At 41.2% G+C, this 25,661-nt stretch overlaps 1 protein-coding gene across 2 annotated transcripts; it reads left to right on the plus strand.

Annotated features, from left to right (window-relative positions):
* Nucleotides 1–1,674: 1,674 nt before the first annotated feature.
* On the plus strand, nt 1,675–25,486 carry map3k20a (mitogen-activated protein kinase kinase kinase 20a). 2 transcript variants are annotated; one of them, XM_076746136.1, is made up of 20 exons: nt 1,675–1,806; nt 3,610–3,799; nt 5,012–5,099; nt 9,195–9,296; nt 10,288–10,353; nt 10,460–10,488; nt 11,149–11,286; nt 13,118–13,204; nt 14,044–14,118; nt 14,220–14,326; nt 16,652–16,787; nt 20,787–20,831; nt 20,933–20,963; nt 21,066–21,205; nt 21,318–21,380; nt 21,460–21,549; nt 23,459–23,575; nt 23,719–23,793; nt 23,950–24,100; nt 24,262–25,486. In XM_076746136.1, exons 2-20 carry the CDS (start codon nt 3,641–3,643, stop codon nt 24,981–24,983), a joined length of 2,421 nt encoding a protein of 806 aa, XP_076602251.1. In that variant the 5' UTR covers nt 1,675–1,806; nt 3,610–3,640; the 3' UTR covers nt 24,984–25,486. The 2 variants fall into 2 exon arrangements, with proteins under 2 accessions (XP_076602251.1, XP_076602252.1); XM_076746137.1 differs by lacking the exons at nt 20,787–20,831; nt 20,933–20,963; nt 21,066–21,205; ... (4 more) ...; nt 23,950–24,100; nt 24,262–25,486 and adding an exon at nt 17,669–18,065.
* The last annotated feature ends 175 nt before the right edge of the window (nt 25,487–25,661 follow it).

Genomic DNA, 25,661 nt, shown 5'->3' on the forward strand with positions numbered 1-25,661 from the left:
TGTTTTGTTTTGCCATTTCATCAATACATTGTTTCTGATCATTGCATGTTAAAAAAGAGGCACTGGGGGAATGTAACTAAGTACATTTACTCATGTAATTAAGTACAAATATGAAGTACTTGTACTTTGAGTGTTTTCTTTTCAGGCCACTTTCTACTTCTGCTTCACTACATTTATATGACAGCTTTAGTTACTAGTTACTTTACAAATTGAGATTTTTGCACACAAAACAAATTAATCAATTAGTTGATTGACAGGAAATCAATTGGTAACTATTTTATTTTTTATTTTCATGTAAAAACATTTAATTGCTCCAGCTTCTCAAATGTGAGGATTTGCTGTTTTTACTTTTACTTATGTTAATTATTGTAATATATATATATTTTAATAATTTTGAGGTTTGGACTTTTGTTTGTTCAAAACGAGCTTTGTGAAGGTGTCACTTTGGGCTCTCTGCAGTTGACTCTGCATTTCTCACTATTTTCAGATTTTTTTACAATCCAAACAATCAGTTGATTCAATGGAGACAATAATCAGCCCATTCATCCATAATGAAAATAATGATTAGTTGCAGTCATACATAAAATAGTTCAAAATGAGGCCAACCTCAACCACGTACAACAGCAAAGTCATCTTTTTACTTTAATGCATAAGTAATAATAATAATAATCTGATGATAAATAATTGTATAACTTTATCTATTTCTATGTTCAGCTACAACTTTTTTAGACGCACCAGTAAAATCTAATACAGTTAATTACAACAGCTCAGCTCATAATGTTCACTTTTGATGAACTTTCAGGGATGTATTCATTTAACTATAATAATTCTAATATATTAGAATATTTGAGCACATTACGGTATAATGCAGTCTGGTGCAACATCACAACTAACAGAGTTGAATTAATACCTGACAGTGTCAGCAAAAACTCAACATTATGACATTAGATGCACAATTTGTGGCAGATTTGTTGTATTTGATTATTGAAATGAACTTTAAGGGTGTATCTAAAAAAAAGTGGCCAAGGGGTGTATTTTCTTTGTTAAAATCTTAATCTGCAAAATAAACATTAGCTATGTCAAATAAATGCAGTGGAATAAAATGTGCAACATTTAGCTCTGAAATATAAATATAAAGTAACATACTATGGAAATAGGCCAACTCATGTGAAGGACAACTACCTCAACATTGCCCCTAAGTACTGTACTTGAGTAACAGTAATTAGTTACTCTGCACTATTGAAGGGGTTTTAGATGAATGAGCTATATTCAGGTTTTTGTACAGCACCAAAAACGGCAAGTCAAATTGTTTTTTATAATGCATAAAAATCAATTAAACACATTTGAAAAACGAGAGGAAAATAAAAACAACATTTTTTTTTTTGTATACATATTTTCTAATGTTGCAAATTACAGGACATTTCAGGGATTAAGGGACCTATCAATCCTTTCATGGGGACCTCGACTGGTCCGCGGAGCACATACGGAACACCACTGTCCCAGGACGTGCAGGGGAAAGAAGGCCATTGGAGGAGCCCGGCGTGTGTCCCACTTGAGCCCAGCAGGAGGAGCTGTTGCTCCCGGCACGGCGGCAGCACAGAGCGCAGCCCACTGAGCGCTGCTGCAGCGGGAACGAGTTGTGCAACAAGTCAAACCACCGCGGAGCCTGTGGAGAAACACACAAACGTCACATGAGATTTCCGGGAACTCTGACTACTCTCATTTTCTCCTTGAAAGTTTACCTTCTGCCCGGTGAAAGCAGCATCGACCACCACCCACTCTGGAGCCTAAAGACACTCACTGCCGGTATGTACTGTACGTTTAGCACAGACTCAGAGAGTCACATGGCAGCTCTATGGCATCTGAATATGAGCAACAGTTGTAGGCCGAAGAATGCGAGGATGCATGTGTGGAATATACAGCACACTGCAGCGGTTTACTGCTGTTGTTTGGGCGGCTGAGTGGGATCCAAAAAGCCGCTTGAATCTCATGTGAGACTGGTGTAATGATAGCAGACACAGCCAGAATAATGCAGACGGTGAAAGTAATAAATTCCACGGGCTTAATTATTGATCCTTGTTGTTTTTTCAGCTTTGTTGAATGTTTTCAATGCAGTCCTGTGAGTCCCTAATCGAAACCACATAGATCCAGATCAGTATCTAGCCACGCATTCTAAGATCATTGATTCCCAGGCACGCCAGTCCAGTTGCTTGGAGCCCCCGGCTACTGGGGGGGCCGCCCACTTATTTACAACAATGGTTATTAATAGGCCTGGGCTTTCAGGGACCTCTGTTGGTCCCTGGACCTCACTTTGAGAACCACTAATTTATTTTTTCACTATTCATTTCAAATGTCCCGGAAATTGTGCATTTATGTGTGCCAAAACCAAATTTTTGGGGCGTGCACGGGTGGGGTTGGGGCCCCAGGGATTTCTTGCTTAGAGTCCCGAGAGACCTTAGCAATGCCACTGTTGATTAGTAAATAAGACTGATCAACATCTGGGTGTCTCTGTGACTAAACATCAGCATGCTGCTGCCTGTTAGGATGTGACATAGAAGCTGATCAACAGTGGGATTTATTTTTCATGTAGTTTTGATTACAGTAACTACCTGTGCTTTGATGTATGGCTGTCAGGCTGTTATTGTCACAGTGCTTACTTGCTATTTAGAGAGACCTGGCGGGAGGGAGAGCAGGAGTGCTGCCATATCCAAGTAACCCTGGCCTCTTGAGTGGACAATACCACGGGCTGATCCACTGAGTAGATTGCCGAGAGGCTAAGCATAGCATGAATACAAGTAAATCAGCAGAAAGCAGTGGCTCCGCTTTGTGACAATGGAGGCATTTCCCGCTGGGATGGGTAGCAATCCCACTGAAGACCCAGGTAACAGCCTTTTAAAAGCCGTAATTGCTGTTCTGTAAATGGGAAACCTATGAACAATAACAGAGCTACAATTTCCTGTAATGATGGGATTATTTCTTTACAAGATGCTTTTATGCTTTTACAGACAAACAAAAGGATATGATAATCAATCTGTGCGCTCTCCAGTTTGGACACGTTACATTTCTAACCCTGGCTGGCACAAATGCTGCACGTGTGACCTTTGCACAGGCAGGAAGAGCTTGTTTTTATAGTTGAAAAGATGAAGAGATTATGAGGGTTTTATTTTATTTTTTTATTTTTTTGCTTTCTCTGCTTGTGGCCTTATTTTACTGAACACAGCAGACCTTACCGGAATAGTCTGTGACTTTGGCCGCATGGTCACACCCGGCATGCCATCCTCCTTATACAAGCAGACCTTGAGCTCATTGCTTACCAGTACTGATGAGGAGGAGTGTGTGGAGCAGAGAGAGAGGCAGGGGATGGTCAGTGAGAGGTGAAACCAGGGATATCACACAGACACCTCATGCAGAATCAGCCAATGGCGCAGCAGCCCTCTTCGGGTCATGTGTGAGTCTCATCGAACCTGCCGTCACACTCTCAAATGGTGTGTTTCAGAGCGAAGCTGTTCTTTGAAGTGTTTTGCACAGCGGGAGTAAGTTTGTTTTACCGTAGAGGACTTTGTTGAGTGAACCGGGCTTCCTTCCCTCCCCTGTGATCCCCCTCCTCAGGAGCTGAGTCGGTGCTGAGTGTCATTATGAGATGTTGTCTCCAAGCGCCTCCTTCGTGCAAATCAAGTTCGATGATATCCACTTCTATGAGAACTGTGGCGGCGGCAGCTTTGGAAGCGTGTACCGAGCCAGGTGGATCTCCCAGGACAAAGAGGTGGCAGTGAAAAAACTGCTCAAGATTGAGAACGAGGTAGGAGTCATAATTGCCTGGGCTTTTCATATACTTTTTAATTGTCAGTATAGTAATCATTTTAATTGCTACCTCATTTAGGGGGATGTGGTGACTTCTGTACCCATCACTCATGGTCATTATACTCCCCCACTCTTAAAAGTGTGCTGCAAAAGAAACATTATTGCCAAATGAAAGAATGTATTTGGCTCTTGAAATGTCTTTGAAAGCTCGGGCTCATTGTCTTAAAGACAAAAACGAATTGTCTTTGAAATCGTTTCAGGGAAATTGTATTACATTTGTTGGCCCGTGATAAGATGTTCAGAGAATTATTCATCGTTTCTTTTATGAAATTGTAAAAGATCACAGATATCCATTCAACTTCACTCAAGTGTTGGAGAGATGATTGTTCAGTGAAAATAATAATGTAATCCTTTCACTTTCAGGCAATTGTTCATTTAATTATAGTGTTTGGGTACAATTAAATGAATTGGTTTTGTCGGGTTTCTGTTCATTGCCGCAATGGTTTCGCAGTGATCTTTCTGGGCCTGTATGTTATATTAATATACAGTATGTATATATATATATATATGTGTATATATATGCTCGTACTCCTTAATTTTTTATTTATCTGTCTGTCGGGCGTCTACCTCTTTGGTCCAACCTGAAATATCTCAGCAACTATTTCATGGATTGCCGTGAGATTTTGCACAGACATTCATGGTCCCAAGAGGATACAAAATTCTGACTCTGAATCTGACCTTTCCTGTAGTGCCACCAGCAGCTCAAAGTTTTCACTTATCCTGAAATAGCTCAACATCTGGTGGATGTGTTGGCACAAAATATTACACAGATATTCATGGGCCCCGGAAGATTGATCCCCACTCTGGTGATGTGTTGAGTTTTCCTCAGGTGCCATCATGTCCAGCTCATGATGGCAGTCCGTTAACTTTTCATCTACTCCAGGACCATCACCAGGTCCAATGTGTCCAACGCTTCTAAGGACATTCCCATCAGCCCCAGCTCGGCTTTGTTTTTGGGCTCATTAGGAAAGACTGACATACTTCCTTAGCATCAGTATGTTAGCATTGTTGTTGTGAGTATGTTAGCATGCTGACATTAGCATTTAGCTCAAAGCACCACTGGTTTGGTAGCATGACTGTGGACTCTTCTTCAAACATTTGGAAAACATTATGACGAAGAAGTTCTGTCTTCTCCTTGTGTGTTCATTAGGCTGAAATCCTCAGTGTCCTCAGCCACCGCAACATCATCCAGTTTTATGGCGCGATTGTCGAGGCTCCCAACTATGGAATTGTCACCGGTAAGACTTTTTAATTCTCAAGCCTTCCTAACACCGTGTCATATGTACAGTACATCGCAGTGGTCGTCAGTGTACAGCAGAGCGATGGAAAACGCAGCAGCTGAATCTGTTTGCACCAGTTGCAGTTTGCTCAACGCTGAATGGTGCAGAGGTTTCTATGGAAGCATTAGTGAATGCCAGAGGGTTCAGGAAGTGCACACATTGATACAGTAGTTGTGTGCCCCTGTTTGTTTTTGTGTCTAGGTTAGAGGCTGAGTGGAATAAAGCACATGTAGCAAGGGGCCCTCGATGCCTCAGCACAAACTTTCATCATGCGCGAGTGTTGAGGTGGTCCTGTGCTGATTTCAAGTTTTACTGTATTTTAAACTCTTCTGCTGCTGGATTTTGTCTTTCTTACTGTAACAGCATTGATTTTCCCTCTCTGCTTTCTCTCCTTTAATTCGATTCTTTTGTCGCCCTGCGCGACTATTTGGGGCAGAGTTTCTTAATTTGCCTTTTTTCCTGTTTCTGTACACTTTTCACCCTCACGCTGTTCACTGTACTGATGATAACCTGAATCACAGGTTAATGATAATTAACTACACCAGCAGCATATAGAAGTATGTAATTAGGGCTGCAGCTAATGATTGCTTTTAAGATTACAATTAATCTGTCAGTTACCTTTTCATAATTGATTAATTGTTTAGTCTATATCCGTAAAATTCCTTCTTTTGTCCAACTGACAATAAGATGTTCAATTTACAATAATATCAATAAGGAAATCTTCTCATTTGATAGCTGGATACAGCAGACATTTGACTATTTTGCTATAAAGGGATTTAAATGATTCAAAATTGTTGCAGTTTAATTGTTTAGTTATTTCAGCACTACATGTAATTGAGTCTTCATTTGCAGTTGCACAAATGAAAACCATTACCTCTTTATGAAAAGCAAAATACAATCAGCTCTTTTCATGAAAACAGTTGTGCTCCGGGCTCTTGACATGTTTACTCGCTCCTCATCAGAGGCTGAACTTCTGAGCCTCTTGGGGTGAGCTAAGAAATCTAATCTGTTTGACAGTGCTGTTAATAAAAGCTTTGTGACATTCAGGGATTACTGTGTGTTTGGGAAATCCAGTGATTCCCCACAGGTCTTATATTTTTAATGTCTTGTCCTTACTGCTACAAAGGCATCTTTTTGTCAATGAAAAGTCGTATCAGAAACTCACTCAGGTCCTGAGGACAATACACAGCATCCCACAGGGCGACTTAAACAAAAGCTTCTTTCTTCTGTTGGCCAGTGAAGCTGATTAATACAAGACCGTAGGTCACATCTGTCCTCACTAAATCTAATGTGTTTATAATGTGCTATCTAAAACAGTAAACTCTGATTTGTCTCTTTCCCACGACCAGCAGTGTTGTTACATTACATGACACCTCTGCACAGAATCTTTAGTCTAAAGTGTTTTACACTAAGCATTCAAACTCTTAGAGAACAAAAACTGGACAAGAGCATCCTAAACAGCAAACATTTAGTGATGCAGGACAGGTTTTTTGTTCTGAAGTTGATCTATTTTGCATTTGCAACAACCACCTATTGTAATCTACGTACTGTGAAGTATGCAAGAATATCTAGTGTGTAAGTTTAACTACTCACTGTTAAACCTTAAGTTTTGTAGAGAGAACGTAACATAAACTTAATTTATATCACTGTAACAGCAGGTTTGTAGATGCTAATGGTTCATGGGGTTCACTGTTGTTCAGACTGGGGAGTGCTTCTTTATATGGAAGTGCTCGGATTATGGAAATAATCACATAAAAATCACAATGATAAATGAAGAAATAAAAAATGAACTAATTGAATTAAAATGAGCAACCTAAGAAATAAGACAAGTCAGATTGGGCAATAATTTAAGATAATAATAAATAATAAAAACAATAAAACAGTAGATATGCTTTAAATAGCAATAAGCAGCAGAGAAAACAGATCAAATCAGATGTGAGTTTAAATTGTGATGTGAAAATGGCAGAATTGAATTTGGCCCTGTTGGACTCTTTATTATTTGTATAAGCAATGTCAGTGCATGTGTGTGTATGACTGTTTAAATGTCATTATCGCTCTACTACAGCGTTTCTCTATTGTTTGGATGAATTGTCAGAAACAAAAGGCTCTTTCAGTTTGCAAAACAGCAAATGTCTGTCAGAAACCCGTCATGCAATTAACAAAACCCGAAAAGAAAACAGAATACTCCTTCCTCAAGACAAAAAGAAAAAATAAAAAACAGCACCAAAACATTCGTAATACGCCTTTTAGATTAGTCTGTTTTCTGCTGCATAACATTCCTGTGGTTTACATCAGGATGTAGATTTTTCTCCACATCACACACACATCCACGGTTGGCAAGACTACAGTCATCTCAGGTCAGCTCTGTACTCCTGAGAATTGTGTTTGTTACATTTCCATCACTGAGCTGAAATAATTACATCCTATTACATCCAACACGATTATGAAACCTCATCTTGCACAATATGACACTTAAAAAAGTTGGGCGGCTGCTGCCTATTCACATTTCCTGCTGCTGCATATCCTCTTTCTCTGCTTTAATTTTTTAGCAGGTAATTTACCTGGTGTCACTTTACTGGTGTCGACTGCATACAGATTATGGAGTCAAAGGTTTTGGATCTCAGCATATTGGCGTGCTGTGAATGAGCCAACACAACTGAAACAGGCTTTTCCTCATTAGGAAGAAAAAGGAGAGCAGAATCTCTCTCGCTTGTGTTAAATATTAGAGAGAAGCATGAAGGAAAACCTGACACGTGTGTCCTCTACTGTAGTATTTTACAGCTGTGAAAGAGAAAGGTTTTTGTTGTCAAGGAGCAGGTCAGTGTCTCTATTTGTCAAAGCAGAATCTAATTAACACCAGATACAGGAAAAAGCTTTATGGCCAACCTGACCATGCCATGTCCACATTCATCAGCTCTGTTATAAATTTCCTTTGACATACTGGACAGCATCAGACCGGACAGAGTTCCCTCTGTCCAACAGTCACTATCTACAGACACCTGTTAGTCACTGTTAACCTGCGCAAGTTTAACAATATCTGCTGTCACTCAGCGGCATCATAAACCTAATGAATTAAGCTTTGTTGTTGTTTTGGGGTAAAGGTACCTGTGAGACACACTACACGGCTGTTTGCTGATTAAAACTGGCCTACAACATGAGACTAATTCCCTTTGAGGAGGTGGATGATACGAAAATGAAAGTACAGAACCACAGGCAGCCTTATTATCTATGGAATGTGTTTGAGCTTAGTCATGTAAGAGAAGCACACAGGTCTTCACCTGCACACACAGGCTACCTACAATGACCTTATTTTGTAGCTGCGCATCATTTAAAATACATGTTTGTATGTCAGTTGTCAGCCAGCTTTAGCTACAAGTTAAAAAAAAGGAAGCTAAATTCATGCTCATAATAATAAAAGCCATTGGTGTATTTTATGATAGTTAATTAGACTCCTGTCTTGGTGCCGGTGCATGTTTACATTGCTGTGTTGGAACATAATGGGGTTATTATGCACAAACAGAGGTTTCCTGCTATTTCAGCTGGTATGATAATGCTTGTTTATCTTTATTCAAGCCCTTTACCTCTATCTACAGATGCTTTATCAAAGCTTTATCTCTATGTCGTGGATACACTTTTGAGGGCGATTTTGCACAAGACTACATGGTTGTCACGACCTATAAGAAATGTATGAAACTTTAAAAAGCAAAGCGAAGACTTGTTGCTTTGTGCTTTTCATAGCTCTGATAGCATCTGTGCTCCTGAGGGAACAGGGAGGCTCATAATGTTCAGTTACACTGTAATAAATTGAGCTCACCCGCAGTGACAGTGACAGAAGCAAGCTGTAAACAAGACACCATCCGTTGGCTTCCAGGAGTCATCAGGCAGAATCTCAATTTTCAATTGTTTTCATGTAATGCTCTCACATACTGCACTAGTGTGTACAATGTAACGCCTCAGGAGAGCGGTGTTGTCACTGTGCGACAGTTTCCCATCACAAACTGTCAGTCACTCGCAATGATACAAACTCTAATTCAAACTCACTTTTCTCCGCAGAGTATGCAAGTGGCGGGTCGTTGTACGATTACCTGTCCAGTGATGAGAGTGAGGAAATAGACATGGGACAGATCATGACGTGGGCTGCGGAGATTGCCAGAGGTGAATGTGACACTTATTTGTCTCCCTAGTTAGTGAATAACAGCTTCACAGTTGTGCTGTGTCTTCTGTATTATTGATTCCAGAACGTTGGCGAACATCCTGCTCTGGAATGTTTGTGAACATTCCGTTCTAAAATTAGACATATTTAATTCAAACCCTTTACTTTTGCAGGGGTAAGTCCTTGAAAGCAAGCTATGTTTTTGTACATTTGTCCATCATGTAGTTCCATTTGCATACAAATAGAGTAAACATTAACTGATACAGCCCTAGGTTATTAATGTAGACTAAAAAGGAGAGGACCTAAGATTGAACTCTGAGGAACACCTGTATTGTTGTTAAGAATTTCAGAGTTCACACCTGAAATGTGTTTTTCAGGTTTCATGTTTTAACCAGCCACAAGTCCTCCTATTAAAGCCAGTTTGTCTGTAAGAGTCTCACAAAATTATAATGTTTGATATCAAAGGTTTAGGACAGATTATTATACAACAGAATTATCCTGATTTATCAAATTCAAAGCCAGGCTGTAGTGATGCTGGTCTGAAACAAGATTGTCAGCAGGGATTTTGGTAAGAAATAGCCTCGGCTGTGAAAGCATCAAACAGGTTTACAAGGCAAGAAATAATGTTTGACTCTGTTGAGCTGCTGCTTTAAGTCCTCATTTATTGCAGCCATTATTGATGTGGACTCTGGTATCCAGTTTTTGTGTGTCACAGTCTGCAGGCAGCCGTAGGTGGACTTTTATATGGAAATATGAATAGGCGAGAGTCAAGGTGTCTTTATTTTGCTCATTAGTAAATTTCCAATAGTAAACATTTCTACTCCAAGCAGCTCGAGGCCTCCCTTGGCTCAATGCTGCACATTCAGTATTTCAAAGAGGATGGGGTCCTCTTGGAGTATTATCAGTTGAGACATGCATTATGTTTTCTCATGTGACTAATCAGAGTTTCCAGTGATCTCCCTCGATAAAGACTTCTCTGTATTTCTGTTTTAGGGATGCACTATTTACATTCAGAGGCCCCCGTCAGGGTGATCCACAGAGACTTAAAGTCCAGGAATGGTAACAGATTTGATTTCTAGCATTTTTTTGTGTGTGTCCAAAACATACAGATTTGTATATACACACACATATGACATATTCTTTAAAAACATGTTTTCTCTTTCAGTTGTTTTGACAGCAGAGAAGGTTCTCAAGGTGGGTTTTCCTTCTAACTCATACTCTCTGTTTTATCGCTATCACAATCAGCCAGCTCTCACGAGGTGATGCTGTCTGATTAGCTAAATGTTTCAACATTTATTTCCCAATTTGAAAAGAGTGTGAGCCTGACATACTGGTATGAATTTACCTACAGTGTGTGGACACAAGAGGGCAGTGACTAACTTAGCATGTACAAGAAACCACCGACTGCATTACCGGCGTGCTTCACTGTAGGTGGATGAGACTAGTCGAAAGGAGATTTTACAGAAACTCTTGCCAATTTATTGCACCTTATTATTTGCAAGAGAGTAAGTGAATTTTATGGAAAACTGCTCAGTAACTCCAATCATATTTTGAAGCCTCCACTGTATGAATCTGATGCATCACAGAGCAGCATTTTATGAAATCGAACAAAAGCATCGTGGGCCACATTGCATTTGCCTGTGACACTGCATTGGTGAAAATCTACAGTACACTACAGCAGATACACACATTTGTAGCATTTAACAACACCAGCATTACCACCACATGCACACCTGCAGATTATCACAGCAACTGTTCTTTTTCAGTAGAGAAAAACATTTTTGAATTCTGAGTAAAATGAACATTTTGGTGTTTTGTTGAGCAGTAATCTCAATTCTGTTTTCTTCATGTCAGATCTGTGATTTCGGGGCATCTAAGTTCCTGACACACACAACACACATGTCCTTGGTGGGCACGTTTCCCTGGATGGCCCCGGAGGTGATCCAGAGCCTCCCTGTGTCTGAGACGTGTGACACCTTCTCCTATGGTGTGGTGAGTGACACATTCTCATAACTCTAACTAACCTGTACATTTCAGATTCTAAATATTGTTTCTGTAGATACTGCATTCTTCACGAGGGGATTATACTCCCTAGGACAGTTTCCCTTATTGTTATGATTAAGAACAAGTGCTCCAGAGGTCTCGTAAGCCTGTGAGGAGTCATGCACAGAGGACACACAGTTTCCAACAAAGAAAAAAAATCTAACATGATTCAGCATGAATACAATGAAACACTCCCCCAGTGTACACATTAACCATATACTTATTTAAATGACAAAAACTGCAGTCACTATTATGTCAGACATAGACAGACATAGATAGATAGATATTGCATTGTAGGACCTCCACAGATGGTTAGTGCTTTAAATATGGGGATAGTGGTGTACCTTTTCAGATAATCTCTCCTGGAAGACATTTATCTTGTTGCACTTCAAGCTGCTCACTTGAAAAGTGACAGAAATAATTTTGCCAAAAGAGCGCTGGAGAGAGAAGTTCAATCCCTGTCTCCTTTCTCAGCTCTACACAGCAGGACAATCACTGCGTGAAGTGGGTGTGAATGTCAGATCACCGGTTTGGAAAAGTTGCAGAAATGGTCGGACACAGACCCCCCTAATCTGACACTGGAAAGGTGTTGGGGGAGGGGTTTTCTGAAGCTGTTCAACCATCCGACAAGCAGCTCTGGACAGTGTACTGACCCCTTTAGACTGCAAAAAGTTACTTTTAGCTGCTTTATGCAAAGTTCATAAGATCTGCTTTTTACTAAGAAGTCAAAGTTTTGGACTGTTCTAAAGACCACTTTGTATTCCATTATTTGACAAATAGTGCAATCAAATCCAGTGGAAATGTGTTCATTGTGAAAGTGCACATGAAAGATCCCAAAGGAAAATCATGAATATGCTTAATACATGTAAAGAAATTGCACTTACGTTGCTCATGGCGTAACTGTCGATCCAGTCCTGCTGATATTTCCTCTGCATTTTGGTCTGCAGTGAGTTTGACCTTTGCAGAAGTACAGAAGCTTACAAACGTAATGTGTCTTTTTTTTTTTTTTTTTTTTTTTTTTCTTGAAACTCTTTTGTTTCAAGCTGCAGTCTAAAGACTTTTGGAAGTAGTTTCAAAATGGAAACCATTCCTATTCCATCCCAATTCCTATTATGCAAGGGTAAATTACCGATGTAAAATCCCAATCCTAAGTACGTTTCCCCAGATATAGATGTAGGGTTTTACAAGCTGAACAGACAATGTTTATGATTACAATTTTATTTAAGGTATTGCAAAATGATGGCAAATTTCAGTACGTGGTTTTCTCCCTCCGGCGCTTTTCTGAGGAGCTTATTTCTATGGTGAAACACATACATGTATTGAGAGGCAGCTGGCAAGAGCAGAAATGCAGAAATATGGTACAGATATACAGTAGAGCCCTTTAGATGTTCAAGAAATGGCTCTCCTCCACCTTTTCATGATCTAATTTTTAAAGATGTCGACGCAGGTTGTCATTTCTGATGCTGCTGAATGCTAACTGAAAGGAACCTAAATTATCCAGGCAGTACTGTTAATGTACTTCAGAACTCGTGGCAGTCCCAGTCGTTGCTGGAAATGTCAAATGAATCTTTATGTCTGTTTTGTATGCTCTCCCAAGAAAGACAGAAAAGTGTTTTTAATGTTTATTTGTATATGAATACACATGCTTTACAGATGAAATATAGCTACTTACTGTGTCTGCTCAGCAGTATTAAGATCATAGATGTACTGTTTGTTGACGGAGCATAGGCATACGTGTATGTGTAGCTTTACTGACCCTGCCTCTTGACTTCTGTGACAGGTGCTTTGGGAAATGCTCACCCGTGAGATCCCCTTTAAAGGCCTGGAAGGTTTACAAGTGGCCTGGCTCGTGGTGGAGAAAAATGAGGTACTGTAGTGTGTGATTGCATGTGTATGTACAGTGTTGATCCTTGGAACTGAGGAAACATTATTATCCAGATAAATAAACATTCCTTCCTTTGCTGAATCAGTGTTTAGGTTCATCTGTGTTTTGAGAAATGACTCATGGCTCTGCTGGAGGTCATAGCAGTGAGATGTCTTGTGAAGGAAATAGTTTGACATTTTTAGTTTTTTTTAGTTTGATGCTCGTTTGTTTTCTTGCAGAGAGTTAGATGAGACCTCTCTCATGCCTGTATGGTAGATATGAAGCCACAACCAGCAACTGGTTAGCTTAGCTTAGCATAAAAACTGGAAACAGTGGTGGTGCAATTGTATATCTGGTGAGTCAGAAGTTTAGCTGCCACGCAGACACACAAGCGCGCAGACATGTGATGTGTCACTTTCTATCCTAACACCAGTTGTTATATCTCATTTGTTTAACCAGTACAGAACTCGTGTACAGATGTCAAGCTGTGGTTTTACAGGATTTATGTGTGGTACTATTTTCTTTTGCTGTTTGGCAGTGAGTTCCTGTTGTCTTGTCATCACCATGAGGCTGACAGGACCGGAGGTAACCAGTGGGGACTCCAGGACAGATTCCGACTAGCAGTTTCCCCTTTTTCCAGTCTCTATGTTCAGATCAGCTAATTGACTGCTGGCTGTAGCTTCATATTTACTTAATAGATATAAGAGTGATATTGATCTCCTTTTAGCTCTTGGCAAGGAAGTGAATAAGCATATATTCCATAATGCCTCTTCCTTTAAATCAGCACCACTTTAGTTCAGTTCAGTAGGCAGCAGCTCATTCTACAACTGACTGTGTTTCAGAGGTTAACCATCCCCAGCGGCTGTCCTGCCAGCTTTGCGGAGCTCTTGAAAAACTGTTGGGTAACAGACCCAAAGGTGAGTGATCCACTCAGCTACGTTAGCATGCAAATAAAAAACATATAGTATATGTTTTCACTTTAATCTCATACAGAGCCAATGTTTGTATGTTGATTTAGGAAAGGCCGATGTTCAAGCAGATCCTCTCTACTTTGGAGTCCATGTCTAATGACAGCCAGCTTCCTCAACAGTGCAACTCTTTCCTTCACAACAAGGCTGAATGGAGGTAATGAGCTCAGCCATTCTCCAAGCCCAGTAAATGTATTTATAACTCCCTTTTTTCCACCAATATACTGCCTCAGCCTAAGGAAATGCGCAACTGTTTTCAAAGAATGATGTGGAAATGTAGTTGATGGGCCATGAAATACACACAAAAAAAAGACTTGAGATTGTGCATATAGATCTTTAATAATTACACTGATAGCTACATAAAGGCATGAAAACCTCCAAAGAATCATCCATCTGGATATACTTCCTCTCTTTACCCATAAGGCCCTAAAAATAATCACCATCTTTTTCAAGTAGAAGTGTTTAATTGGGTTGTATGAGCAGCTGGAGGTTTGGTGATGTTCAGCACAGCCTGAGTCTCAGCTGTTACTTTATTCTCTGTCTGCCTCTCTGCGGGGCTTGTCTGTGCTCAGAGGTTTTTCCTCAGAAGTTGTGCTGGTGGCAGCATGTCCAGGCAGCCATCTGCAGGTGGAGCAGGTTGGAGTGAATCTCGCTGCTGGAAAACAGAAACTGAGAATGTGTGGCACAGAAAGGCGCATTTGTTGTAGCTCAAGAGGTTTGATATTAGAAGCTTAGCTGGCTGAAAACGGACTTAGAGGTTGGTGGATGCTCAGAGCGGCAGGTAGCTTCACCAGAGAAGGCAGAGAGATGTTATGTTGACCTCAGAGCAGCGAGATCTGTCGGGATTAAAACTGTTTCTCTCAGCTAATGTGCATTACCCAGGAATTACTAGGAAATAGATACAGCATACAGTGCAGAGTGATATGTTTTAGTGCAGTGGCTGTGTGTTATACTGCTCATTCACAGTTTCTGTCAGGTTAAGGTGGTGAATTTCACATCTGTACTGGGTGCACTGTGTAGGAACATAAACCTTTTCACCCTTGGGGGGGGATGTAAAATATAACAAGACTGAAAGTCTACAGCCATGTTCACAGCACTGTGAGGCTGTACTTGGGCACAGCGGTGCAAGGAGCTATATGTTAACAGTGACAGTGATAACATGTTGATGGTTAGCGGATATAATGTTTACAATGTTTAACATCCAAGTTTAGCATGTTAGCATGCTTAAGTACAGCTGAGGCTGATGGGAGTGCTGTTAGTTTTACTATCAAATCGTGGCTTGTTCAGTTGTCTGACAACAGTAGCAGGAAATGATTAAAAGTGCTGAACCGTGAGTGTGTACATTGAAACGCAGTGCAGGTGATGATGGAGAGTTTAACGGAGGTTCAACCAGCTGTCTGCGTGTCACACAATTGTATGCTCACAGTCACCGTTTCATGTGAACTCCAGTGTCCGAGTGCTTACAGACTGGGCTGTACTTTGTTTGTACAAAGAGCAAATATCAAGCACGAGCTGTGGTGGTTGCTGTGTCTTACAACCAGTAAATTATGTTGTCTACTATGTGAACTAATTATCTGGCTAAGAAGTCAATATAAAGTGAGTCATTAGTTAAATATCAAACATGTAAAACTAAGCAGACATCTCCTGTTACACAGTGTGTCAGACCAGTTTGAACATTAGCTTGAAGAATAAAAAGAGACTTGTAATTTCATTGCTTGTGGAGAAACTTTTTGGAAAAATATTCTTTATAAAAGAGATTCAAGGCTTGTAGGGCTGATATGAAATGCTCAAAAGAGAAGAGAATACATTATTTGGGAAGTTGAGCAAGAGTAGAAGCCGTTTTGACGTGGGAAGCGTCAAGGTGGAGGAAGCGGAGGGCCGGGAGGAGTAAGGACAGGCTTTCCTGCCTGGCCTACATGTGTTTATGTGTGAGAACTGAATTTTTGTTGGGCTGAAGCTCAGCATGGATTTCCACAACACACTGTGCAGCCCCACCCACTGGGCAAAACAAACTTCCCCAGCGTGAAGTGAACATGAGACATTGTCCTGTCCTTGGTATTCAAAGCTTCAGACAGAGACTAATCACCTTCTGACTGCAGGGCATCACTGGGTTGTTTACAGAGGAGTTTTTTTTATTTTGTTTTAGTATGTGTCACTTATTGTCCTTGCACTCTAACTGTGATTAATTTGACTTCTCTTTACGCTGTGCTGTTAAAAAATAAGCCTGGTTATATTTAATATTGTCTTACTGCCAACAAATCCCATAAAAAGACCAAAATGTTGGTGGGTTAAGTCATTTCAAGCAATTGCTGAACAGCCAAACATTGTTGAAACCCCCAAAACTTCATATGAAAGTTTCGAAAGATGCCAAATATTCACATTTCACGCGATGATACAGCCATAAAACACATGGAGTCGTGGGTTTAAAGATTTCACTGTCGATACACAATATATGACATTGCTCTGTTGCTCTATGCTACAGGTGTGAGATTGAAGCCACACTGGAGAGACTTAAGAAGCTGGAGAGAGACCTGAGCACCAAAGAGCAGGAGCTGAAGGAGCGAGAGCAGCGTCTAAAGATGTGGGAGTGCAAACTCATCGAACAGTCCAACAGCCCGGTGAGTTCCTCATTATCCCCTCTCCACCTTGGTCCACCTTCACCCTCGGGACAGCCGCGACCAACTGTTAAGTGGTCGCAGCGTTAGCATCACACATTCACACTGCTGTTTCCTCAGACCCATTAGGAGAGGGCTGAAAATCCTCTGATCTTCGTGTGGGGGTGAAGTGGAAATGGGAAAGCAGTGAAATGAAAATAAAAAGTGTGGAATGAGAAGTGAAGGAAAAAGCACATTATGGGAACATTATGGGGGCAGTGTATATAACTGGCAGTGCTGAATTTATGTGCAGTGTAGTGCATGGCTGCCCAACAACCACATTTGCATCATGATGCACAGAGCGAGTGCTGCATTCCTCACTAGAATTCGTATTGAATTGTGAGCGTGCAGCCTCTGACCTGCTGTTCATGGCTTTACTGCTTCCCTTTGTTTGCCTGCATTGTATTTCTTGCATGCAAAAGACCCAACAGATTGTATTCTGGTATTTCCTTGTTTTCACTTGTGTTTCTGTGACCAAAGTGTTGTTGTTTTCTCAAAACCGTGTGACTGAATTCTACTGTAGTTACAGTCTAGATATTTTGTAGGCTGTCACTCAACAAAAGACAGTTTCTATAGGCTGAGTTTGAAATAGTCAGCAAAACCTTTGAATCAAGTAAACAAAAGTCATTTGCTTTCTTTTCCTGTCTTACTCTATTGTTCTGTTCTGTTAACTTACGTTCACAATCCAGTTTTCTAAATCACATCTTGGCATAAAATTTGCTCACTTTTCTCATTTACGCTTGTTTTGGGGTTTGAAACTGATTACTTGCTTCCTTCTCTTTTCTATCCTCTCCTCTTTTCTTCTACCCCGTGTCCCCGCTCTCCACCTGTCCTCTGCCTCTCAGCTCCTCTTACCTGTGGCAAAAAAGATAAATGCTAAGTCGTTCTATCAGTGTAAGACGGAGGAATCAAACAGTTCACAGATGTCATGTCAGATCACAACCTCCAGTAACGAGGGCGTGAGTCTGCGGTCCATGATGAAAGGCTTTGAGGACATGTTTTCTTTGGACTTTGGCCGACCTGTCCTGCACTCGGGCATGCAGGTCAACGTGCAGGCCAGGCAGGACTCCTCCATGTCGAGCTGTGTCAGAGAAGGACACAAAATCAACATGCCTCTGGGGATGGGACACTTCACTTGGTCTGACGACAGTGAATAAAGCTCTCCGACGTTCTGCGTTGCTGCAGCTGCATCTGTTGAACACTGTGATCTCACTTAATGCATTATTGGCTTTTTGGAAGTATGATTTCTTAATCAATTGCTTGTTAAGTCGTGTTAATTTTTCTGTTGCTTCAATAACTTTACTTGGCCCACTGAAAACACATCTTGACATACTATTTCCTCTGCTTTGTCCAAGTTATATTCACGATGTGCTTTAAGAAATAGCTCAATCCAGCCTAGAAACATCTTATAGAATATATTTGTAACCCTCCACCTATGGGATATTATGGATGTCATTTACTGTATGCCTAATGCACTGGATGTATAGTGCCATGCTGTGAAGAAAAGAGCCACGTGAGCCACTTGCTCAGAGAAGGCCAGGCTTTTATGATGAAGTGACATTTTGCTGACATTAAGATTGGCCAATTTATTCTGGATGTGGTGGAGTGCAGTTGTTGAGACACAGTCTCTTACCAGGATGAGAAAGTACATGTTTTTTCCTCTGACTGACCCAGGTTCAAAACAGCAGGAGAGGGACTTTGGTGTGTGACTGCCAGCTTCATTCTCTCATTTTACATTTTACTTTTCATGAAAGGCTTCTTTCTTTAGCCCAAAAATATGAGACAACATAAAGAAATCATTAATAACAGCGACAAATGTTTCTGCACTGCCTCAATCAGACGTCACTGTATTGATTTTAATAGAATAATTTCCTTCCGTTGTCACTTTTTACATGGTCTAACTGAATATTAGCCTCAAGACCTGCACTTTACAGTGGAGAAAATCGTATTAGCATTAGTGTTCAGTTAGGTATTATGCTTCATCTGGGGGAAGGACATGCTTCCTGGAGCATAGCCCATTAAATTGTCCCCTTCGCTTGTTATCATCAGTCAGTCTCATGAGGATGTAATCCTCTGTATTCCTGTGTTGTTGCTTGTTAGCTTCCTGCCACGAGCTAATATTCCTATTCAAATGTTGCCTGTACTCCTGTGCCATCAAGCCAAGTACATACTAGACCAGACATAACAATTATAGCACAGACTCAATATTTACATTTCCCTGTGTGAAATCCAGACAGACATGTTGAAACATTCTGCTTCCACACTTGTTAGTCATCTCCTCGAGCTTCCACCGAAATCCTTCATGGTTTTGTCAATAAATCAGTTTGTTTGAGCTCTCTGCCACTCGGTCTGTTTTAGATTGTTTTTATTACTTTCCATGCACGTACAACCCCAATTCCAGAAAAGCTGTGACGCTGTGTAAAACAAAACAGAATGTGACCATTTGCAAATCATTGTATGACATATAATCAATTGAAAACAGTACAAAGACAATATATTTATTGTTTGACCTGATCGACTTCATTGATTTTTGTAAATATTTGCTTATTCTGAATGTGTTGCCAGCAGTTGCGACAGGAGCAGCTAAAGACTGGGAAAGATGTGGAATGTTCCAAAAACACCTGTTTGGAACGTTCCACAGGTAAACAGGTTCATTGGTAACAGGTGATAGGATCATGATTGGGTATGAAAGGGGCATCCTGGAAAGGCTCAGTCGCTCACAAGCAAGGATGGAGGGAGGTTCACCACTTTGTGAACACGTGATTGTATAAAGTAGATTAATAGATGGGCTCAGGAACACTTTGAAAGACTGTCGTCAGTAAACACAGTTTGTTTGCAGATTGCATTCTGTTTTATTCACGTTTTACACAGAGTCCCAACTATTTTGGAATTGGGATTGTACCAACAGTGACACAGGACAAATGTTTCATTAGAATTATGTTGTATTACTACTATTATTACCAAATGTTTTATGATTGAACACATAACAGAGCGTGACTGCTGCCATTTTAATAAGACTGTAAAATACATCGCTTCACTCGGCGGTTTTTCTTGAGCTGCTTCTCGTGATATTAACTTCATGCCACTCTCTAGCTCATGGTCTGCTCATCATCCCTCTAGTCCACATGGGGGCAGAATTGTGTGAACTAAACACGACTCAAAGTCTCTTTTGTGCAGATTCCACACACACATCATAAACACATGAACCGTTTTGAGTTTGGGATCCAGGTACCTCTGTCAACAGCACGCCATGGATCTTAGCAAAGGAAGCATGGCAACACATTTGTGAGATAAAATATGCTGCTTGAAAAGTGATGCTGAGTTACTCCAGTGAGACTTTGGCAGTGGCAGAGTGTTCCTGAATCTGTTTACTTCCGAGCGGCAGCACTGGAGGAGGCGGAAAACGCTGCAGGGCTGAGTGGCTTTATGAGGCGGCGGCTGCACTGAAATGTATGGCAGCGACTGTCTATTGAGAGCGGCATTCAGTTCATAATCTGAGCTGTTATCAGATGTCGTGGGAAGAAGACAGTGAATGGGGATTACTCATTCATTTAGTCATCTTTCCTCCAATTTTCCATTGCATTATTTCTGTCATTACACACCAGTCTCATGAGCACAATGATGAAATCTTTATTTTGGCTGGCAAGTTTCTGCCTGATTACATTTAATGAGCAATAAATGATTTATCATTCAAATAGATCACGTTAGATCAGTCAGATGGACGTTTCGGTTTGATATAGACCATTAGAGGCAAGCCGTCTTAATCGCACAGCACAATAACCGGAAAAGTAATGGCTTCGGAAGACATGGAAAACATGGCTATTTTCCATTTTAATAACATTTACTTAAGTCTGGTGATTTTCACTTTGAGATCTGTCTGTCATAAATACGCATGTTTCATTCTGTGTCCATCCATCCATATTCTATTGCTGTTACTTCTGTTTGTCTTTTGTTTTTACACAGTTGCTGCCCACACTTGACATCTATACATGGACAGAGGAGCATGTGGTCAGTGTCTTTCTATTTGCCTCATAACTAATGCATTTATTTAGATTTTCACGCCACATGATTACTATTAAAACTAATATGTTACCATTTTATGCCCTCAGTATTTCTGGATGCAGCAAATATTTGGCGCAGGTCTGTTATTTTATCATCTGTAATCGGACTTTGGCAGCTTGAGACTCTTTATTTGTTGTTTATGTGTTCTTTAAAATCTGGGTATGTCCTTTTCTGTCTCAGGGGAGGGTCCATGTGGCATGCAGCTGTATGCTGACCTGTTTAAAGAAAATCACATCACCGGAAAGAGGTTACTGTTGCTCACAGAGGAAGACATGCGGGACATGGGGGTCAAGTCCAAAGGTCACGTCATGCACCTGAAGGCAAGGCGCAGTCAACCATTAACCACGACTGTCTTAAACCCACGTGGGATTTACAGGGTTTGATCTATGCTGGCTGATATGTGGAATTACATTCATATTTTCTCTTTGGCAGGGTGAAATTGAAAAGCTAACTCATGATTACCTCGGGTTAGTCCACTTCCCACCTCTGCTGAAGGTACAAAGTTTCTTCTTTATCTTCAAGGAACAGTTGTTTTTTTTGTGCATATCTGGGCCTAAACTTCTTTTCCTCCCAGAATGAGCTGGAAAAGGAGGTGGAGAGGAGTAAAACTGTAAATCTGGAGCTGGTGTTTGGGTACCACTGGAAACCAGGAAATGGGAAATCTGTGAGTTTGTCGTGAAACACACACACACTGACTGCATCAACATATTCTGCAGCTGTGAGCAGCTGATGGAGTCCATCATTGGATCTGTGAGGACAATCACAAATGAATGTTACATCCACTTTAATCAGGGTTTTCATTAATTGTTAACATGTTTAATATGCTCGGTAATAATTGTAAATAGATAAACAAAATCATGTTTTTCCAGTGATTGAATCAGCCTCCTTGTGCTGAAGCTGTTTGTTGAGGAATCATGATGATGGCTGTTATACTGTCCACTGAAGGCATCACTACACATATATAAAACCAGACAAATAAACATTTCATTCTCAGCCATGTACCACATCCACCTCGACTTGCTCACAGCCCTTTGTTAGGGTCTCAAACTGTGGAGAAAGGGTGGCTCTTAACTTGCTGTTTGAATTTAATCAAAAATAGCCCATTTAGCCAGAAGTCATTTTCTTTTTAAAAGGCAAACGTTATTTAATCTTTCAGCTGTTCATTGTCCCATCATAAATAGTCCTCTTTCAGTGTGTTCGGCAGGGCTGAAACGAGCCTGCTAATTGCCTCCCATTTCTTCTGACATGTGGTGGTTTAGTGGGTAGAAAACACAGCAGGGAGAAGGAAACAGGAGGCTGAGAAAATGAGAGCTAATTATTTTCCCCTGCCTGGTGTCAGGTTCCGTGTCAGCCTTGTTTTTACAAACTGGAAGGTTTTTTTGCACTAAATAAAACAAACCCGCACTGCATTTTTTTCTTCGCCCCTCTTTGCTGGCGATGTCATGGAAGCAGCTGCACTTCTCAAAGACAAAATGAGGGCCTGCGATTGTGCGGCCACCATCTGACAGCCACTACGGGTCCCCTACTAATGAGGATATCACCGTGCAGCCAAGTGAAAGGTGCTGAATTATGTATGAGTTGTCATTAGACGCACTCGGGTCCTAGGCATCATTACCAGACATTGTTTCTGCTGGAGTGATTAGACTAGCATGGACCTGGGAGCCCCGGTGCGACCGTCCAGTGCCGACACCAGGCCAGCGCGGGGCCACTGGTGTGTTTCTGAGCCAGAGGCTTGCTGAAGCTTCCCCCTTTGAGCCGTTTCCAGCCCCCGGGGACGATGCAGGAGAGGGCGAAGGCTCCTCAGACGAGTGTGTTAGTGCCACTCCTCTGATGTCTTTCTCTGTGATCACTACACAATGGATTGGCCTGTGCCATGAACCCTGTGTGGTTAAACAGTGACCTGTGGTTTCATGGACGGCTTTCGGGGATTGGCAGAATCATTACTGCTTCGTCAGCATTCAGTATGCGGGAGAAGGCGGCTGGGGAATTGTTCAGATTTGTAGCAACTCATAAGGAAAAACCTTCACCCTTATCACCTAAAATCGACCAGATTCCTGCTTCAAGATATTAATCCTGGGTCCCACTGAGGAAAATGAAATCAAATGTTTGACAAGAAATTTACAGTCTATATAAAACTATTTGCTATTGCTGTCATTTGTGTCTTTCTCTGTTTCTCTGTTGTAGTAATTTTATGAAATGTGATCATTCTCACTGCAGTGTTGAGGCTTTAGATCAGCAAGGTGGAAAACTGATTTCCATTAAGATCTGTTCTCTAAATGAGGTGTCTCACGGTGCTTCTTCCCTGCTTTAAATTGCATTTAACATAATTTCTTTTGTCCCCTTACAATCTAGTTGGAATATTTTTGTGTTAGAATGTCTATCCTCCTGCTCTGTATGAGGCTTTGTGGCCACTACCATGAAATTACCTCTAGGTTGTGCTGTTGGTTTATATACAAGAGTCAACCAAGTTCTCCACACAGAATACTGCAATTAGAAACTTTTCCATACAATCAGGTGCAATGTCTGAGTGTACCATACCTACATTATCTCACCATTAGCTCTTTTCTTTCAAGGACTGCAAATGGAAAATGTACATTGAGCTTGATGGAGACGATGTAGCAGTAACCTACATCAGAGATGTCGTCTTTAATGCCAACCGTCAGGATGTGGAAGTACTGCGTATGACCAAGGTGTTGTCAGAAACACTTATTTTTTTTATCATTGCTAAATGTTGTCTATGCTATGTTTCTGACCTATATTATTGTATGTTATACCTGTTGTATCGAGGTTGCCATAGGTGGATTGTTTATGAACTAATGTCATTTCCATGCAGCCTCCTTTTGTGATGGACAAATGGATCGTTGGACTGCAGCAGCACCAGAGAGTGGACTACGTGGTCAATTATGAGGTGAGTCATTTCAGCAGCTCACAAAAAAATGCAAATCTACACATCGGCCATTTGAAATATTGAAATGCATCAAAGGTAATCACAGAACTCTGTGTAACAATTCTAAAAATTTTGGACACTACATGTCCGTCTGTCTTGTCTGACTTCACCCATCAGAATGATGTCAAGTCACCCAAATGTACCAGACACAGCTGTCCAGTGACATGGAGTCTCGGTGGTGAACAAGACGAGATCAAGACTGTGGAGCTGGTCATCGAAACGACTCCAGCTAACATCGACTGGAACCCCAGAAACAAGTGTAACTTGGGTAACTGCTTTTATTTACAGGTTTTTATGGAGTGCCAAAGCAACAGTGTTCACTGCTGGACAAATAAAGATTGTCCTGTGAATTTAAGATATCCAAATTATATTTAACAGTATTAAACAGATTGAGCTCCTAATTTTATTAATGCACATCATCTTTTTTAGATATTGATCCCACGTGGATGTACAGTGTAAAGATGAGGCAGATGATGACCCAGAAATCCCAGCAGACCACTGCTGCTCTGACTGCCTTCACTAGCTCTGATGCCCGCACGCTGCCTCAGTTCCTGTCTGCACATGAAAGCCAGGAGTTTTCTTATGCGTCAGCTGTGCGTCGCTCTCCAAACCGCGCCCATGTATTGCCTTGGATTGACTCCCGCAGCTCCTCGCCAACTACCAGCCTGTCGGCCAAACTCGCCCCGCTCCATCTCGGGTCGAAGGGCAGCAGCCCGTCCAGCACCACGTCGGAGAGCGCTTCCGAGAGGGAACGGGAGCGGCCACTCAGTGCTGGAGCAGTGCATGACCACCGCAGAAACAACTACTTTGGCAACACATTAACTGTGGGATGGGGGCAGGGTAGGGGGCATGCAGGGAACAATACTAGAGGTAACTATATTAACAATAAAACCAGCAGAACCTCACGACAGCCAGGGAGGCCACGGTCCAACAGTTACAGTGTCACAGCACAGAGCCGCCCCTCCATGATACCAGGTATATTGTCTGTGACAGAAAACCCCAGTGAGGAAAAAGAGGGGGCCAAAGCCAGCGATGGAGGGTGGATCAAAGTGGAGCGACAGAAGAGATTACCACGTCAGGACAATAAACAAGTCAGAGGTCGACAGAGGAGAGGGGGCCGGGGAGGGCGCGGCGCTGGTGGGAGAACTTAACGTGGGCCACACATGAACTGACGGCTTGCTGAGCATGTCATGAAAAGGTTTTACATACGAATTCTGTCTGCTTACATGCTCCGAAATGAACTGCTTGTTGTAAGAGAATAACACTGATGCCTATGATGAACATACTGTAAGTCTGACCATAAGCTTTTATTTTTTAAAACAGGCTCCAAATAAATATGAGCCTTTGCTTAGTGTGTATTTATTATAATGTCACTGCTCTCTCTCTCTATATATATGTATAAATATCCTCGTTATTCACTTTATTTCTTCCATCACAGTTTTTTACCATTGTGAAGTAACTAAAACTAAAAGTGTGGATCACTTTTAATTACATTGAGACAAAATGCCTTCAGTTATCACATCTTTCAAACGTCATGAACTGTTTTCTAACTCCACCTCACTCCACTACCAAAGTTGCCTTCCATTGTTGTTGTAGGAACAGTTACATTTAAAGAAAATTCCTGTATGTTGGATTTGCTCTATTTTGCTACATCGAAAAAGAAATTAAAAAAAAAAAATGCATAAACTCTGAGGCGGGACAAGCAACACTGAGTGTCTACTTTAATTTCTTGATGACCTACGAAAGACTTGTGCCAGGTGAGGAGAGGGGGCAGGTGAGGCTGAATCCAGAACCCAGGATGGTGTCACTTTTCCTTCTACTTAGATGTC

The sequence above is a fragment of the Chaetodon auriga genome, chromosome 13 (assembly GCF_051107435.1).
Source record: "Chaetodon auriga isolate fChaAug3 chromosome 13, fChaAug3.hap1, whole genome shotgun sequence".
Taxonomy (NCBI): Eukaryota; Metazoa; Chordata; class Actinopteri; order Chaetodontiformes; family Chaetodontidae; genus Chaetodon; species Chaetodon auriga.